Source organism: Aricia agestis, chromosome 7 (assembly GCF_905147365.1).
Source record: "Aricia agestis chromosome 7, ilAriAges1.1, whole genome shotgun sequence".
Classification (NCBI taxonomy): Eukaryota; Metazoa; Arthropoda; class Insecta; order Lepidoptera; family Lycaenidae; genus Aricia; species Aricia agestis.
The window spans coordinates 2,385,501-2,405,225 of NC_056412.1; the positions used below are offsets into that span (position 1 = coordinate 2,385,501).

Here is a 19,725-nt window from a genome sequence, read left to right on the forward strand (position 1 = left end):
GTTAATGTTTCTTTCGGCTGGGTTTGACGTAAAGTGACCAAACTACGTAGGTCCCCCATCTGCTTAGGAATCAACTTCTCAGATAGTACATAGCCGTTAAATGCCAGTCCGAGGCAAATTTTAAGGCTTGATTACAAGTCTTAACGAGTAGAATGGCGAAACAGTGCAAACAGACAATTTGAGTGCTCGATGTGTGTGCCACTTTAGTCGGTAGGCGTAATCATGGCATTGGAATGGAGCGAGATTAGATTATGGAGCGCACTTCTCAAGCCAGGAAATTCTCGTGAACACCGAGGCGCCTTCTGGGAGTTGGCTTCTTGTTCAGCTGCTCAGTTCGCCCTCGTCAGTTTTCAATTATTATCTGTATCTCAATTCTCAGTCGGTACCTGCGTGCACATCTCCGACTCGCGGAGGGTCCGCACTCACCCTGCGTATCGCGGCAACGGATGTTGGTGATGTAGCAGCTCTCGCCGCCCTTCTCGCACACCACGTTCACGCCCGGCTCCACCTGCGTGCACATCTCCGACTCGCGGAAGTCTGCAATAATTATGTTCCTATCTTATTACAGTATTTTACTAGGTTAAAACTGAGCATGCAGTAAATCGTTTTGCATTCATAAAGACTTGGAAATTATAATTATAAGAGTTACCAAGAGGGTTTCCGATGAATGTATAATCTGTGCTTTTATAAGAGTTCCTGTATTTTTCAGTAAATAAAATCGAGAATTATTATTATACAGCGCGAGATTTTTTTTACGTAAGAGCCAGTCCACACGGCGCGTTGCGTCAACGCAGCGCTGCCGTTCGAGGCATAGCCGGCCACACGCGTCATCTGCGTCATCGCAGCGTTATTACGAAGCAATCTTAACGTCAACACCCCCTCCCGCTTCCTCTCGGGGCTGCTGTTCATCATGTGTCCGTTGCGACGACGCAGCGCACTGTGTGAACACCATTTTTATTTGTGTGTAAAATAACGCAACGGCAGCGCTGCGTCGATGCAACGCTGACGCAACGCGCCGTGTGGACTGGTTCTAAGGTCAATGACCACTGGTGCCAACTGAATTAATTCTGACTATATTGCCCATACCCATCTCGTGTATAGCGTTGACGTGTTTGAGCACGCAGGCCCAGGCGGCGAGCTGGCGGCGCGCGAGCCCGCCCATGAACCCGCGCTCCACGCGCACCGTCTGCTTCAGGTGGAACAGCTGCGTGCTGCGGTGCTTGCGGACCATGTTGATCTGCGACACCACGAAGTTCGTAGCCGGCTGGAATTACATTATATCCGGGTTGAAATTAACGTGCCGTGAATCGTGATAAACTCGACTTGAATACTTTTGATGGTCAATTCAGACCGCAACATGACGCGTACATGCATTTCTAAAGTACTGAATCGACAGATTTCAATTGCGTCTTGCAAATCTGTCAAATCCATACAAATTTACAGATGCATCTACGCGTCGCGTTGCGGTCTGAATTGACCCTAAGGCTTCAGTCTCGCAATCAGCGGGCAGCGGGGCGGGAGCGGCGGCGGTGCGTTCCAATGTATAGATTTATATGGACAGACAAGTAAATCGAGCGGCGCGCGGCGTACTAGACTATCTATAAATTGGAACACCGCGCCCCGCTGCCCGCTGATTTCAAGACTGAAGCCTCGCTACGCGGTAGCCACGCGACGCGACACGTCATGGCCAAATATTCTTTGTATGTATTCTATAAATCGTATGAGGTAAGTCGCCTACGCGGCGACAACGCTTCGCAACACGAAACGTCGTTCTATGAAACATGAAGTGTCGCGTCGCGTCGCTGCAGCGGAGTGTCGCTTGGTGCGGTTAAGCCCAGTACCGGTTTTAACGCTACCACGCCCTGGGCAAAATTTGTTCGGCGCCAAAGGTGCGCATGTAAAAAAGGTACGCATGTATGTATAAGTAGTTCAGTTTTCCCAAGTACGAGAATAGTGATGATATTACCTCGTAGACGGCCATCTTGAAGGCCTCCTCGGCAGCGGAGATGGCCTCGTCTATGTAGCCCATCTCCAGGTACACGGACGCCAGGGACACCAGCACTATGTCCTTACAACGACAGTCGAAACATATTAATACTATAATTGGACGCTGTTAAGCATTCGTGTACTAACCCACAAAAAATTACGTATTGAGTTATGAATGCAGTTATGTTCTTTAGATGATTTATAATTTTATAACAAGACTGTATTTAAAATATAACAAAAATGTGTGGGTTAGGACACAACTGCTTAACAGCGACCAATAATTGTTTCATTTTAAGTAGGTAAGTACTTAAAATGAAAAATTAACAATATGATGTATAATGAATGCTAAAATTCAATAATTATAATAATTGTAAAAGTCTAACACACCAGATGTTATGACGTGGTGTGAAGCGTCCATAGATATTATTATTATATTATACTGAAATATAATTTAAAAAAAAGAAGCAAATAACAATTGCTCTGACCAGTCACCACGTTATGGAGACAAGAAAAAAAAGCAACAACAAGCCGTAACGTGTTGTATGTACCTTGTACCGCGGCGGCACCTGGCGTGCGGCGGGCAGCAGGCAGTGCAGCGCGTTGGCGTTGTTGTTGCGCACGCGCCAGTACAGAGACGACAGCACCAGCAGCATCCACGGTGGGGCCGCTTTCTGGAAACAACACATTTTTACTATAGTTTTTGAGTACCGTGACACAATTGAAGACGTAAATGTGTAAAGTGGATAACATTTTCTACACCTGTTCAATGAAATATTTATAACAATTTTCTTGCACTTCTTCACTTCATTATATTAGATTTCTTACAAAGTTATTATTTTACACGACCAGTTTCGACGAAATCATCATCGTGTCATTTATTTTTTCTATTATAATTTGAACAAATCTTGTATAACTTACCTGACCGAGCATACCACCTCGCTCAGATCTTTCTTTGTGGCCACCACGCAGATACCCACAATAGTAAATACATTTTTTCTCAATAGAGCATAACTTGATTCGTTGGTTTTTTTATAAGGTGTAGCACGGAGTGTGACAACGGAAGTGTTTTTGGGAATCGTAAACTACTAGATGACAACTCCGTTGCGCTAAAATTCGTTTATCGCGCGGGAACCGTACATTTTCCGGGATAAAAAGTATCCTATGTCCTTTCCCGGGACACGAAGTATATTCACACCTTTTAGCAAAATTGTTCAGCGGTTGGGGCATGAGGAGGTAACAGACAGACACACTTTCGCGTTTAGATTAGTATGGATACCTTGTTTTTGGCGGCGAATATCCGCTGTCCGATCTCGACGTCCTGCATGTTGCGCACGAGGTGCGGGTCGCCGCTGACGTAGTCCTGCAGGCGGTGCCGCAGGTGCTCCGTCTGTGCCACCTCCAGCGTAATCGGTCTGCAATTCACCGGTCAAAAGCGTAAGGCTTCAGTTAATTTTCTTCTTCATTTAAATTAGCGGGCAGCGGGGCGGCTGCGGCGGTGGCGCGTTATAATGTATAAATTTTATACATATAAGATAAGCCGTCTAGTACGAGCGGCGCGCCTGGTCAATTCAGACCGCAACGCGACGCGTAGATGCATTTCTAAAGACAGATTTGCAAGACGTTTCACGCAATTGAAATCTGTCAATTTAGTACAAATTTAGAAATGCGTTTAGAAACGCGTCGCGTTGCGGTCAGAATTGACCCTTAAGGATTTAAAATAATAGGAAACCTGTCATGACTCGAGAGCGCTATTTATATCATCTACTAGAATTTAGTAGTAACTAGATGACGCCAGTTCCACCGAAAGTGGAATCGCGCGGGAACCGTACACCTTTCCGCATTAAAAACTGTGGTATATCCTTTCCAGGAATTCAAAATATATGCATACCAATTATCATCAAAAATAGACAGATTACAAAATAATATAAGTATGGACAACATAAATTAAATAAAACATCTGTAGAGACAAGCTATGATACATCTGTCAAGCGTCTTCCGTCCTAGACAAGGACAAGACATTGTATAATGTATATTACATTCATTGTGATGGGACAGTCCCGCTCTGGAATGTTTGTTGTGACGTAAGCATGGTCACGTTGGCTTTACTTAGTCGTCTTGTATTCAATGTGGCGGGACCATAAAGTTAATATACCTAGCGGAATAGAGAAACAAAGACCTGAGCAAGAGAGATGTCACTATCAGTAACACTGCGTGGTAAAAAGAGACGTGTGATACATGTCAGCAGCACTCTTTTTTTGACGTCCAGTCGGCACGTGCCGCACGTTGACAATTTAATCTCATAGAAATCATGTTCAATCATGCTTGTGTAAGTGTATACGTACACATAATTTACACACAGATGAAACCAATTTCGGTTTCGTTTGACAGCTCGAGATTGTTGCTCTATTCCGCTAGGTATATTAACTTTATGGGCGGGACGGGCGGGCGTTAATATGTCCCGTTTTAGTTGTAAACAATAATATAATATTTAGACATTTATACTTTTTAAATTGACTTATTAAAAGTTCAAGCACAAAATAATTGTGAGTTGTAACCATTAAAAATGAAGTTCATATTCATCATACTTAGTCTTCTTGTGGGGTCCAGTGTAGGGCGCGGCGTCCTTGTCTGGGACGCAGGTGGGCGGGTGCCACGGCAGCTCGTGCTGCTCCCAAGCCGGCACGCCGATGCGCTCCGTTAACAACGAACCCAACCTTCGCAGAGAGAACACGTTAAGGGGGTTATAATCCATTGAGCCATTTAAATTAAATTTAAAAATTAAAAAATTGAACCGGTAATTTCCGAAAGTAGTCCAGAGGTCCACGCAAGGTTCGACGGGGGTCTATGTAAGGCCTTACAAAAAATGGTGGACCACAATCGTGTGGTATGAATTATATGAAAATAATAGAAAGTTTCATAGATTACTATTGTATGGGGGGCATGCTCCAGACGGTTCTGGAGCAACCGCTATGCGATATAGCCATGTATGTGCCATGGCTATATCGCATACTGGTCTGATTTTAACAAGTCACCAGATACCTTATAACACCCCAGGTGACATGAGCTGCTTTTTTTACATAGGTAATAGATGTTTTTATGTTATGGAACTTGGTACCTTATCCCTTTGTTCTCAAAGGGCAGGAAGACGGGGTACACAGCGTCGATGTTATCGGGAAACTTGGCTGAAGCGGTCTTGCAGAAGCTGTCACTCGGCCAGTCTGACTCCGTGTCGAAATCCTCCGAGTTCCTATTCACTTTCATCGTAGATGGGTACCTGAAAATGTATATATAAATATTTTAGTATGGATCTTACTATGTATAAGGATTATTAAAGATGTCCTTGATATGATGCGTATTTATTTATCTATGTATTAATACGCAAGCGAAAAATGTTGTATCCCTTTTGACAAAAAATGCGGAAACGTAGGTGTAAAACATTACACACACTACAATACGCACACTCAAGAAGATGACAGATTTTTGAGTGACAAACTTATACATACGAACCCTTTTATTTATTATTGAAGTCTGTTGACAACAAGTTGACAAATTGAAAATGGATTATAGTTTTTTTTATTGAATCTTAGATACTATTAGACAATGCTTACACGGCCAGTCTGAGATCAGCTGAGTCCCAGAGACGAGAGTTGAAAAAATATATGATAAAGTCAATTTTTTTTTACAAATTAAACATAGTAGTCCCAATGTTGTTGAAACCGTGGCCGAATTTCGACCATTGGGCGATCTCTAGCGTGTAAATAAATACGCATCATTAGAAATTAGAAAGAACTAAATAAAGACTATAAAATATTCGATAGATTAATGTGAGCACTAGTAAACATTGTAGTAACATACTACTCAGATATTTAAGCCAATAATGAATATTTACATAACTTAAAATCTAAAACTACGTAGAACGTACTAGTAAAATCTAAACCATACTACGAAGCATAGTATAGCAAAGGCTGTAACAAATTAAATTTATTGTAAAACCTTACATGATTGTCCCCACTTCAAATTCACTCATTTTTTTATCCATCTCCGATAGTTCTTTCTTAATATTGCAAGCGGCTCCTGGTTTTTTACCTAAAAGTATATAATTATTTTTTTTTGTATTTTTGTATATAGTTCATTATTCCTATTTCTAAACAAAATGCAAAAATTGTATAAATAGCTCTTTTACTAGTAGAAATATTTAGGCAGCATATTCGATTTTTTCGATATGCCAATATATTATACAAGGTGTAACAAAACTAAGTGATAATACTTTAGGGTGTGTATGTATCACTTAGTTTTTTTACACCTTGTAGTAAGTACTAAGTAAGTACTCCCAAATTAGTAATGCGCATGGAAATTTTCGCTAATAATTGTCTAAATCACGAGAACACCCGAATCTATGAAACGTAAGAGCCCCAAACAATGCACTTGCATTTTGCACCTTGTTCAATGGAAATAAAAGTAAATATGATATAGCCGGTTGCTGTCCGCTGTCGCCGGCCCGTCAATAAGTGCTATAACTCACCGAAAAGCCATCGCGGCGTTACCATGGTAACGTCCAAGCAACGTCAGACACCTCTACTTCGCTGCAAAGGGCTGTTTTTCTTAAAGTTAAGTTTAAAACAGCGCTTGCAGCGACGGCTTCTGACGCTCGGAAAATAGGATCGTTGCCGAAAAATAACGAAAATTTCTATGCGCATTATCAGTTTGGGAGCAGTGTATATAGTTAATCGTCCAAAAATTTTTAATGTTAAGGATATAAATATTATTAATACTACAACTCTAGATGGTGCTCTCAACGTCGAACACGCAGAAATTTATTGATCGCATTTACCCATGATAAAAAATATAATGAGTAAAGAGTTAAAGACTAGCAACGGTCTTACTACAAAAGATTTAAACACCTGTTGAACAGTTGAAAAAAAATCAGTACATAATGGTCTCAAAACAACTGTTCAATAGATGTTTATATCTTTTGTGGTAAAACCGTAAGGATTCGTAGGATTTCGATTCTTCGAGTTCTTGCCAAGGTTCTAGCACACAAAGTATATCTACACCAAATGTCATAAAAAAATTCACATGATTTAGGTGTGAAGATGAAGTAGATAAACATTTTCAAATTAAGAATAATACTAGATGACGCCTGCAACTTGCCTGCAACTCCGTTGCATAGTAAAAGGAGGGGAAGTAAGTTATCTTTAGACCAGTTTAGCTTCGTGGGTACCGCCGAGATTTTGTTGTGTGCGGTACTTGGCGACGCATTGATACTATGGCGCACACATACAAGCCGCGCGCGGTGCCTTTGTATGAAGATAACTTACTTCCCCTCCTTTTACTATGTCCGTTGCGCCAAAATTCGTTTAACACGCGGGAACCGTACAATTTCCCGGGATAAAAAGTATCTTATGTCCTTTCCCAGAACTCAAAGTATCTCCATACCAAATTAGAGGTAGAAGTATCAAAATATCCCCATACCAAATTTCAGACAACAGACAGACACACTTTCTTATTTATAATATTAGTATGGATTTATAATCCAGTTTCTGTACGTACACTGCTTCGGTTCATCATCGACTTTGACAGGATCCATCTTCACAATAGTCTCCGGGACGGAGTTGAGATTCCTCTCGATGTGTTTGATCAGTCTCTGCAGGCTGTAAACTGCTTCCACCCCCAACACACCCTCAGTATTCTCCCACTTGCCACTGTACACCGGATCGTCCAGGAAGTATTTGATCAAATAGAACTTGTCGCTATACTTCTTCAGACGTTTTATATCCTTCCCCATTATTTGAGTCATCCGCTCGCTGCTTTGATCCATGCTCCTTATGTCTGCAAATGGTACGAAGAATTTATGATCTTGACTATAATTGGACGCTGTTAAGCATTTGTGTACTAATGATTGCAGTTGTGTTCTTTAAATTATTTCAATTATTAATTCTAGTGCGTGGATTTATTTTATTTTATTTCTTTAAATTATTTAGAACGAGACAAAATTTTGAAAGGCAAATTAAAAAAAAAAAGAATTTTTGTGGTTAGTACACAAATGCTTAACAGCGGCCACATGTAGACAAATATTGCGAAAGTGATAGATTATAAGTGGCAAAGTTTTTGAGCAACTTAAAAGTAATCACTACTAAAATTATTCACTATAAAAAAAACTACTTCTCGCGTCGTAGAGGATGTGCTAAATGTCTTGTGGTTTTAGACAAGCAGTGCACTGAATTTCGATTCTATTAGTTTTGTGATAAGGTTAAATTGACTATAACAATAAGTGATGTGATGTATTTGTGACTGAACATAAAATACTTGGTGCAATATGGAATACTATGTAGCATAATACAGCTGTTGTCTTTCGTGTACCTGTTTTGATAGAGGGTAGGTAGGGGTATGGACTATGGTCCCACCTTATTATCAAAACATAATAATATAATTAGGCGCAGCGCAGACGACAGACTATCCGTGACGCACTTTTTAGTCCGTGGAAATAGAACCTATTTTTATTAGGGCTTGTTTCACCACTTTCTGATAAAGTGCCGAATAGGCTATTCACAGCTTTTTTGACAGATTATCCATACTTAATCTTTCAAGTTAAGTAGTGGATAGATTATTTGTCACTTATCAGGAAGTGGTGAAACAGGCCCTTAGTGTTAGTTCCCAATGCAACGTGAAAGACAATAACAATCACATGGATGACCGTCAGATGGGAGTATTTTATTTATATAAATGGTAAATAAAATAAATAAAATTTATTGATAAAATTATCAACTCAAAGTCAGTCCCCTTAATTACATAACTGACTTTAACTTGATTTCTTTTTGTAAATAATTATCTTATAGTGGTCTATTTAAATGCGACTAGCAATATTATTTATTACTCTTGTGTAAGACAATAATAATATAGATATTGAAATAAAAGTCTTTTTAATTGCACAAGCAAAAATACATTGCATTGTAATGATTTTATGAGTTCATGACAACATCATCTATTTTTAACAAGCAAATAAAGTTTTAATATACATAATATAATCCTCTTACTAATAAAAAATACATAATATAATTAATAAAAGTCTATACAGCGTTTTGTCTTTGACTTTTCCAATGTATTAGAAAAGGACAAAACAATGTGTAGTTTTCATTGTATAAAATATTTATATTACCTAGTAATGAGATAAAAAAATAAAAATTCCTTTACAAAACCAAACTAAAAATGTTCTGTAAATAATTTTAATAAAAAAATGTTAATATAAATGTTTACCAAAATCCTCATCGTGTTTAATTGTTTTCAAAAATTCACGAAGAATTTTTGGCCATTCAGTTTCGTTTCGACTGTAATCATGTAACTCTTTATGAAGTAGGTCCAATGTCCTAAAATTGGTTAATATTTTTTGTAGTTATTCAATAAGTATACAATTGCATGCACACAGAAAGTAATGAGCGCTAAGATTATTTGTGAAGCATCTTCTGAGCATGTACCATCGACACACACTTTAGTATGTGAAATAAAGTTTACTTTTATATACAACAGGACAGGAAAGCTATCTTTTGAGGAAAAGACGCCTCCAACTTGCGTGTATTGGAGTCGTTATCTTAGGCCGGTATAAATAGTCAGTACTTAAGATGCGACCCTGTCTCAAGACGCGGTCCGGCTCTGTGATTGGTCCAAATTTTGACAGCCAACCAATCACAGAGCCTGAACCGTGTCTTGAGTCTTGAGACCGAGACGCATCTTGAGTACTGACTATTTATACCGGCCATTGACGTGTCTGTCGACCGTACGCACATGATCTTACACATCAAATAATGAACATTTAAGAGCCCCTCATATAGGAGACAATGAAAAACAAAGCATGTGTAAATATAGTGATAGAACACACTTTTGGAAATACTGTTACTGATGAATTTTTTGTGCAAAAAGCCTTGATACAAGATTGTAAGTGCTCAGACAAAAGAACACCTGTGATAAAGGTTTTTTTAAACTTACTTGCGAATGTTTTCAATTTTGGGTACCAAGGAGGCATGGCATTTTATACACGGAATGTATTTCTTCTTTGAATCATGTTGAGGCTGCAGTTTTAGGCTTTGATTGAAGTGATGCAGTGATAAATTATAATTTCCAGTTATGGCATATGCGGTGGCCAAAGAGAAGTGTCCCATGTAGTTCTGCGGGTTGTGATCTATGGCCGCACTTAGTATCACAATGGCATCTTCGGACCTTTTACTTTGATGAAAAATATTTCCCATATTCAAAAGGGCTAAATCCTTGTTGCTCCTGTAGTAAGAACATTAAACTTTGTCACGATTTGCAGCACCACTCTGTGATAAAAACTATATGTTTTTATTAAATTTTGTTTGGAGTTTAACTTAAGGTTTTGTTTCAAGAAAGTACAGCATATCAGAATACAAATTATCTCTAAGCCAAAAGACAATGCCCATAAATGTATGGACCAAAAACCCTGAACCGAGTGTGTCTCTGAAGTCACAAGATCTACTTTTGTGTGTATAATATTGAGTATAGATGATTTCATAAGAATATTACCTAGGTACATAGTGTACTGCTCTTCTGGCACATTCCATGGCTTTTGGTGCATTTCCTTTCATCCTCCAATAGATAACGGCCATGTCATAGTGCAACCAGGATGATGTGTTCTGTCTCAGCAGACCATACAGCCAATGCCCAAACAGATCCAAGGTTTGTGGAGATTCAACGAGTGTCAGGTCTGGATGTACCGACAAATTGTTCCTTTGCCTCATACTCTAGAGAATTTATAAACAAACTGTCTACAATAAGTAATTATCAAACATTTTCACTGAATGTGGTTAACTGATAGGTCAACAAAATTGACAATTTTGAAGACATATTTTGTTATAAATTCATTCAGAAATATAACTTTTTACTTTTTTGTTGAGTAGGTTACTGTCTCTAAAATTTGGATTTTGAGTTTGTTTAACAATTAAGTATATATTCAATTTTTATGGAGGTTGAATGTTGAATATTATGGAGTACGGCACATTGACCCCATTACAAATGATAAGTTCATCTTTCAGTAATACATAATAATATTATAAACATTAAAATTTATTATTAATGTACATTTATAAATGGAAAATTTACCTCCAAGTGTTCAAATGTGAACATGCTGAATATCAGTGAAGATATCTTCTTACAATCTGGTATATCATAAGTGGCACTGCGTTGGGAGTTGGACACCATATGCTCCTGTTGGGGTATGTTCATCAAACTGCCTTCATCCAGAAATGAGATATACCAGTCGAACATGCTAATGTCTCCAGCTTCCACGCAATCTTTATTTTTAGCCAAATGTGGTTCTAGATCTGTTTGCTTTTCCAAATTCGTCCACAGTTTGTTAATACGGGTCTGCCTGACTGCCAGCTCATTATAGACCTCAAATATTGTGCTCCATTTCTTTTCCTGGTCCATCAGAGCCAGCAGATCGTAGGGACGTTCCATATTAAAAGGAGAATGTAGCTGAAAACAAGAGGGTATTACAAACTTAAATTTTTAAAGTCTCCATAAAAATGTACTAATTTAGTAATGCAAACTCTGATAATTTACAATGCAAATCTTCTAATCCCTTCTAATATGTTACTTCCTAATAGGCCTGGATCTAGTGGAGGGCTAACCGGGGCCTGTGTCCCATGCGGCAAGATTAGAGGGCAGCCAAATCACACTACTGATAAATGGACAATTTTACATTTACTTAGGTTTGTCCCCGAAATAAATAAATGGAAAAATTACATTCTCAAACTATGAAAGTTCTTGTTTTCTTTTTTCGTTACGAAAAAACGTAGATAGATGCATGCATTGTTTCCACAGGGCCTAATGTAGAATATGTCCAATAGTGGATTTACTATAGATTAATCAATCGGTAAAATTAATTAATCAATTAGTGAAATGATGTAGATATGTAGGTATGTTGTAAAGGTAAAGTAAATTAATTATTATTATTGGTAATACGGTAAAAATTACTATAATATGTGGGCGGTGGCGAATATTAGTGTTGTGCCACATAGAAAAAATTTACGATCCGGAGCTGTTCCTAAATACTATAATAATAAAAATAAACACCTTCGGTTCAATCAATCCGCTCTCCGTAACCATCCAATGCGTAAAACCTTCAGCGTTGGCGGAAAGAACATTACAAACAATAATAAATGAAATATATTTAAACAACTCCATCATTATGGATTTTACACACTGAATGTATTTATGGAACCATTATACTCATACATAACATTAATTTTGGACGTGTTTACACGTTTTTTATATAAAAATTTCACGTTTCAGAATCCAAAACGAAATCCATGCGAGAACACAGATTACTAGTATATATTTGTAGATGCGAGAATGAAAGCGAGAATTTTGTTCAAATTCAGTTATCAGTTGTCAGTTGTCACAAAATGTCAAATGTCAATGTGACGTTTTACAGAAAGATTTTTTTTTAAGATTTTATAAACAGTCAAAACTTTTATGCCGAATTCGAACCTATACTTACATCAAAATAATCATGATTCTTCCTTCAATATGGTTTCAATAAAATGAATTCGTTTAACATCGATTTAATCGGAATCATTAACATATAATAATTCTTGCAAATTTTTATAAGTACAGTAAGTAAGTGTTTAGTAAAAATAAAATGTATGTTCTTTTGTGTATGCTTTCTACTAAACTCTAGAGCCTAAACGTTGTGAATCTGATTTAACACACTAATAATGTAATGTAATATTATGTCGTTCGATCAAAATCCTTAATTCTTTCGTTTTTTTAACACGTTCGACTCGGCTTCGAATGCGCAAGTGCAAATAACCTCATTCTATTCTCGCAAAGCATTTCTCATTTCTCTTCAACACAATAACACGAATTTCTTTTAGCACAAATTAATTTTACTATGGTTTAACAGTGTCAATTATGTGCTACTTAGTATTTGTGATACATTAAAATTAAACCGCACAAAACATGAATTTTCGATACGCAGCTTACTGCAGTGTGTGCATGGGAGTGTAGTGTTACAAAAATTATGTAAAATTACCTACATCGGAGACGACGAATGACGATTGGGACGGAAAATGAAAATTGACGCACAAGCACAATCGCTAACAAAAACAGACGAACGTGAAAAACATCGCACAAACAATTCATATCTTGAGAGTAAAATTATAAGAACAATAGAGTATAAGGTATTTTTTTTACTTTAAAAAATTAAAAGCAAGTCCGAATTTTATATAAGAAGTACTATGCATATTGATGTTATTTAATTATTAGTTACGCAAGTGAAAAAATTTAAATTCCTAATTTTTAAATGTCGTACGGTAGGTACCTACTTATTAATTAAAATGCATTTAAAGTAAAAAATAAAATAGGTAACCAAAAATACGGGCTACTTTTTAAGAATAAAATATAAAAACCCTAAAATTAAAATTTCTAAGTTTACAAACTCGACACAGACACGAAGGGTTCCGTACCGCTATAGAGTGAAAGTAGGCAAGAAAATGTGTTTATGTATGGGAGCCCCGAGCCACCCTTAAATTATACATGTTATTTTATTTTTGGTACTTACTTATTTGTTGTAAATAGCGGCAAAAAATACACAATGTTGTGTAAAAATTTCAGAAGTCTAGCTATAGCGGTTTTTGAAATACAGCCTGGAGACAGTCAGACATCGAAGTCCCAGTAATAGGGTCCCGTTTTACTCTTTGGGCACGGGACCCTAAAATATTTTTTTTTATTTCAGGGTTTGCTGTGGTCATGTGCTCTGAGAGATATATGCCTCACAGCGCTATGGTTGCCGCTTGGTGCATTAATATTTTGTTACGTAACCGCCTCTATTTTCCAAGCAGATGATATACACGAAACGCATTGTAGGGTAAGTTTTACGATAATAAGTATTATGTAACTTACTATTATACTAGATGACGCCTGCAACTTCGTTGCGCTAAGGCCGTATCACACCAAACCGACTTTGAGCCGCCGAATGTGAGCAGGCTCACTGTGAGCCCCAGTGTGAACGTGAAAATACGGTATCGAATGTTCGCGCCTACGCCTAGCGTATTGTCGGTCAGGTGCGAACGAAAAAGTGAATATGCATGGAAATACAATAAACTGCGTAACGTTCGCTCACATTCGGTGGCTCACTGTCGGTTTGGTGTGAACACGGGCTAAAACTCGTATTGCGCGGGAAGTGGGAACCGTATTTTTTTCCGGGATAAAAATATGTATCCTATAGTTATTAGTTACCTATCCTTTCCCGGGATTCAAAGTACGGTATCTCCATAGTCCATACCCAGCTAAATCGGTTTAACGGTTTAAGCGTGAAGAGGTAACAGACAGACAGAGGTTTTGACGACCTCTGTGGCTCAGTGGTGAGCGCGTTGGTAGCTCAAGCCGGGGGTCGCGAGTTCGAATCCCGCCGACGGAACAAAAAGTTTTCAATGTTCCCGGGTCTGGATGTGTATTAAATATGTGTATGATGTAATAAAAATCTTAAATATATGTATAGTATAAAAGTATTAAATATATTTCCGTTGTCTGGTACCTGTAACACAAGTCCTTTAGGTACTTAGCACGGGGCCAGACTGACGTGGTGTGAATCGTCCATAGATAAAAAAAAAAGACATACAGACAGACACTATTTCGCATTTATAATATTATAGTATCAAGTATGGATTGTTTGTTCAGCACAGTGGTTAGTATTTTGACCTTGATGCTACGACTTGGATCGTGTCCAAATCTTGATTAAATAAGTAGTATCATAGTTCTTAATACGTTTTTAAAGTATATAAATAGATAAAAAATTAATAAAATCTACACATAAGCACTGTATACAGTTCAAAGTAATATAATATAAGCAATTTTTTTTTTTAATGAAATAAGGGGGCAAACGAGCAAACGGGTCACCTGATGGAAAGCAACTTCCGTCGCCCATGGACACTCGCAGCATCAGAAGAGCTGCAGGTGCGTTGCCTGCCTTTTTAAGAGGAAATAGGGGAGGGTAGGGATGGGAAGGGAATAGGGAAGGAATAGGGTAGGGGATTGGGCCTCCGGTAAACTCACTCACTCGGCGAAACACAGCGCTAGCGCTGTTTCACGCCGGTTTTCTGTGAGAACGTGTTATTTATCCGGTCGAGCCGGCCCATTCGTGCCGAAGCATGGCTCTCCCACGTATATAATTTTAATGATTACATACAGATATAATTATGTATCTAAATAAATCATAATGATTATGTTATATCCAAAATAATCTCAACACGACTCCATTAGATCTTCCACCCGATATCTCTATCTCTCTTTTAAACTACGCTCTCTTTCATTTAACTTCTCATCCCTACAGGTATACAACGTGGTACCCTCTATAAGTGCAATTACCGGAATTAGTCCGCAACGGTACGTCTGGCGGATATGCGTGGCGTACCACATTGGACCAAGACTGTTGATAGGCTCATTATACTACAACTACCATAAGGAACGAACGCTCTTCATCACCAATGAAAAGGTACGCAAAAGGTAGAAGAAACAACTACAAAAATAGAAATTTTGTTATAGAATAGGTAATAGGTTCCACAGTGCGAGCAGCTGAAGTGACTGTAGGCAGCTGTGTACTCGCACGAGAGCACCTCGACTCGCCTTGCTGGGTCACATCATGCACGCTGCCTCAGTGAACTGGTATCGTCAAACAAACAATTTCCAAATCGTGATGTACGGTACGAGCCTCGTGCAAGTTGTAGCTTATGACATGGTGGGGAGAGGCGAGTGGCGAGTGGCGAGTGAACTCGGAGGCGAGCAACCAACCCATTCGCACATGAAAGTAAGTCGTACTTCAGTAATTGACTAGACTAGCTCGCACGTGGGGCGGGTAGTGAGCGAGGCGGTTGCAACTGTCGAGCTATTGGTAGATCAGTGGATCAAAGGTCGATGTTGGTCGCTTTGCGACTTGCGATGAGACGGTGACACTGAGAAGTAACTAGCAGTGGCCCAATTTCGCCGAGTGAGCTTATGGGCTAGATTTCACTGTGACACCACGGCTCTCGCCGAAACCAATCGTTGGTAGCGGCTAACTGCCGCTCTGCATCGTCCCAGTGAACTATATAGCCTTACTGCAGCTAGGCACTCAGATTCCTCACCTAATCATAGTATTCAAGATGTCACCCGCAACTCCGTTGCGCCAAAATTCTGCCCGTGGGAATCGTACATTTTCCGGGATAATAAGTATTATGTCCTTTCACGGGACTCATATACCTCCATATCTTTCAGCAAACCACGACTCAGCAGTTTTTGCATGATGGGGTTACAGACAGACAAACTTTCGCATTAATATTATAATATGGATGAAGGGAATATCTTGAAAGTATCATGTTGTATTTCAGACCCGAGAGCTAGCGAACAAGTTGGGGGAGGCGTGCTACTGGCTGAACTTCGTGGAGCTGCTCGCGCTCTCCGGCGTCACCTACGTGTCTAATCGTGAAAACTACTGTGAGTAAGGGCAAAATGCTATTTCGCATCGTAATGTCAATTTTATTATGAGTTTTCTCGCAGATATTTGCGATGCGATGAAAATTCGCAGTTATGTGTCTAAGGAGCCCTAAATCATGAAGGTGCTATAAGTAAAATGACTCCGGATTTAAAGAGATAGCTGACACTGGCGTTCACAGATAATAATACAGTTTGTATGATAAGGCCATCGCTGAATTGCAAAGAAGTACCTAACGTAACCAACTTTTTAGTAAAACACAAAACCCCGACTGCTTAAATGTACTCAGTTACTGAATTAATTATGCGTTGGGCAACCAAAATTGCTAGTAAATAACTTCTGTCAAAAAGTAACTTCTGTGCAACTTCTGTCAGATATTAGCCTAGCGATTTGGGAATTGTAGCTCGTGGGGTTTCAAGCTAGGATTGCCATCGCCAAATCTGCTCAGGGCTCACTTGTCACCTCCTATACATTTTTGCATCTAGCTTCTAAATTTTGACGAATCACTGAGTTTTTCCCGACTGTGCCTAAAGGACAAGCGAGCCTGAGCATACCTGGGAATAGCTTGGTCTTCTCAGGCTTGAACAACCTTTGGGCACAGTCTAGTAAAAGTACTTTTGCAGTCGTGCACGAGAAGATCTTCATTTTGTTCATGGTGGCGGCTCTACTGCACATGCTATGCCGCGCGCGCGTCGGCTGCCTGGGCGCGGACATCGAGCCCGTGCGCACCAACCGCCTCGTCTGGATCCTGTTCTACGTCGCCATCGCCGCCACCGTTGGTCTCGTCGTATTCTTCCTCAGCCATCGCCTCCTGTGTCGACCCTTGGGTGAGTGAGGAGACTCTATTCTTGCTTGTGACTTTGCTACTCTAGGTACTACTGGCAACAGCTGAGCCAGGAACTGTTCTACGTCGCCATCGCCACCACCGTCGGCCTCGTCGTTTTCTTCCTCAGCCACCGCCTCCTGTGTCAACCTTTAGGTGAGTGTTGAGGATGAGACTCTTCTTGCTTGGAGACTCTACTACTCTGCTACTGGCAACAGCTGAGCCAGGATCTGTTCTACGTCGCCATCGCCGCCGCCGTCGGCCTCGTGGTCTTCTTCCTCAGCCACCGCCTCCTGTGTTAACCTTTAGGTGAGTGTTGAGGATGAGACTCTTCTTGCTTGGCGACTCTACGACTCTACTACTGGCAGGTCCTTCTCTTCTCAACTACGTCCCTTATGGCGCATGCTCACTAAAATATTGATGTTATCGTATACTTTAAGCAATATGTTCATGGTTTTCCTCATCACATTAATTATTGAAATAGGTCAGTAAGCTGGGTACGTCGGCATACGCGACAGTATGAATACACTAGGTAGTTAGGTACCCGCACATCGATTGCAGTTACAGAGACGAAAGAATAAGGTATACCTAAGAAGAAGAAGATATTATAATATATAAGATTCACGGATTTCTTAGAATAAATCTGGTATTTCTTAGAATAAACTTAAAACGTCTAAATGTCGTCCCTAAAATTTTACTTCGCTGTCAACATCGTTTTCTTTCTAATTTTTTGCCGATATAAGTGAATAATACTATTTGACACATCTACCTATGTTTTCAGCGTTCACATGGTTCTCTGTGTGCGAATACATCCTGGCGACGGCGAACATGGCGTTCCACGCCATCATCGTGCGGGACCTGCCGCTTCACGAGCTGCAGGTCGTCGGCCCTATACGGAAGAAGACCCTATAGACTAGTCACTAGCCCTTATTTTAAACAGTGGGAATTCCCGTTCCCGGCACCCTGGGGACAGTGCCGGTTTTAGCACTACAAGCGCCCTGGGCGAGAATTCTTTGGCGCCCAGGGTGCTGGTAGTGCTCTGGAAAATTGGCGCCCCTTTTGTTTGCCTTCAGCGCCCCTTATTATTCGGCGCCCTGGGCGGTCGCCCAGTGTTACCTCCCCCCTTCAGCCGCTACTGCCTAAGATGGGGCTCTCCCCAGGTGCGGTAAGGGGGAGCACCCGGGCCTACCCACTTAACCTTCCGGTGCCCATGGGCGTATCCAGGTAGGGGCAGCTGTAGAAGATAAAATAAAAGTCAATTTTCCTGGCAAGTGGGAATTAAAAACGTGTTACCCACTCTGCGCAAAATTAAGTGTTGGAAACAAAATATCTTTTCAGTCAGATTAATAAAAAACAATTTTCATGATTTCTTGTTTCAATATACCAGACCGACCATCTTCTAGAAACAGGTATGCTGCCAAATGGCAAATTACCCAGGTTCTGGTGCCATGGGGGGGGGGGGGATGGGGAAATCACCCAGGTTCTGGGCCGGGGGGGGGGGGCAAATCAGATTTTTCATAAGCTAGGTGTTTATAAAGAATAAAAAATTGATAATTTTTAGTTATAAAAATATTGTATTGCAAACAAATATGGCAAAAATTCGTTCTTAATTTTTAATTATAAAAGTACTAGATAATATACTTAGTAGGGACGTCAACATGATCCAGGGGGGGGCAGCTGTCGTCGTCGTCGTCGCCCCCCCCCCCCCCTCGGTACGCCCATGGGCATGGACAGCGGTGTACTACCGTCGACGCGTACCGTCGACTGCCGTCGACAAGTGCCGTTCGTCTGTAAGCGCTCTAAGTAATTGTTTTTATTACAAAGGCAATTTAGAAATTATTTGCCAACAGAATTTGTTAAGGAACCTGTAGTAATATGATCTTGTTTATTTTTTAATGAGTAGCAGCGTAATTAATTATTTGACACAAATGTATTTAGGAGCTACTCAAATATAATATGCACATTACCGGAGTACTATTATAATATATTCTGTGACATTACTAAAATTTTGTTCTATGATTCTGTATTAAGTATTTTATTATAGGTCTGGAAAAGTTATCCTTAGCTATTTATATTATATATTATGATATTATATTCAATATTCCACTATTACAATTTGCTCAATTACTTATATTTAAGTAATTACTTATTTTTAATTTAATTAGATAACTATATTTTATTTATTAGGTACTTGATTGTTTTTTTATCACCGTTGCCTAATTGTATATTATAATTGACAATATACAATCAGGCAACCACAGGTCAGGACATCTTAGGTATGTTTATTTATACCTACTCTTCAACAGGTCAATATTTATCATCTGATAAAAGTCAATATTCCGATGACGAAGTTCGAAGATTGGTAGTTTCTCAAGAGATTGCCAATCGAGATGTCAAAACTTGCTCGTCGTTTGTCGAATGCCTTTTGGCTGAT

General features: G+C 39.6%; 2 protein-coding genes across 2 annotated transcripts in view; one reads left to right on the forward strand and one right to left on the reverse strand.

Moving 5' to 3' along the window:
• Window positions 1-12,311, reverse strand: part of LOC121728700 (tetratricopeptide repeat protein 17) — a 29,541-nt gene extending 17,230 nt beyond the window's left edge. Inside the window, exons 1-14 of the mRNA XM_042116936.1 lie at window positions 12,073-12,311; window positions 11,098-11,472; window positions 10,522-10,739; window positions 9,967-10,254; window positions 9,241-9,350; window positions 7,537-7,815; window positions 5,985-6,072; window positions 5,102-5,260; window positions 4,572-4,700; window positions 3,263-3,398; window positions 2,535-2,657; window positions 1,967-2,068; window positions 1,087-1,264; window positions 427-537 (exon numbers count right to left, since the gene is read on the reverse strand). Coding sequence (XP_041972870.1) covers window positions 427-537; window positions 1,087-1,264; window positions 1,967-2,068; window positions 2,535-2,657; window positions 3,263-3,398; window positions 4,572-4,700; window positions 5,102-5,260; window positions 5,985-6,072; window positions 7,537-7,815; window positions 9,241-9,350; window positions 9,967-10,254; window positions 10,522-10,739; window positions 11,098-11,472; window positions 12,073-12,186 — 2,410 coding nt within the window. The 5' untranslated portion in view covers window positions 12,187-12,311. The remainder of the gene's footprint in view (window positions 1-426; window positions 538-1,086; window positions 1,265-1,966; window positions 2,069-2,534; window positions 2,658-3,262; window positions 3,399-4,571; window positions 4,701-5,101; window positions 5,261-5,984; window positions 6,073-7,536; window positions 7,816-9,240; window positions 9,351-9,966; window positions 10,255-10,521; window positions 10,740-11,097; window positions 11,473-12,072) is intronic.
• Window positions 12,312-12,820: 509 nt separating this feature from the next.
• Window positions 12,821-18,307, forward strand: LOC121729021 (post-GPI attachment to proteins factor 2-like). Its single transcript, XM_042117403.1, has 7 exons — window positions 12,821-13,181; window positions 13,736-13,867; window positions 15,332-15,493; window positions 16,365-16,470; window positions 17,092-17,299; window positions 17,341-17,447; window positions 18,073-18,307. The coding sequence occupies exons 1-7, from the start codon at window positions 13,071-13,073 to the stop codon at window positions 18,201-18,203; spliced, it is 957 nt and encodes a 318-aa protein (XP_041973337.1). The 5' UTR covers window positions 12,821-13,070; the 3' UTR covers window positions 18,204-18,307.
• Window positions 18,308-19,725: the final 1,418 nt, after the last annotated feature.

Excerpts from the sequence above, each read along its gene's own strand:
- LOC121729021 (XM_042117403.1), top strand. The coding sequence starts at position 13,071 with ATGAAAATTGACGCACAAGCACAATCGCTAACAAAAACAGACGAACGT. Across the intron at positions 13,182-13,735 it reads TAAGAACAATAGAGTATAAG|GGTTTGCTGTGGTCATGTGC; the intron begins GTATTTTTTTTA and ends TTTTTATTTCAG. Across the intron at positions 16,471-17,091 it reads GTCTAATCGTGAAAACTACT|TCGTGCACGAGAAGATCTTC; the intron begins GTGAGTAAGGGC and ends GTACTTTTGCAG.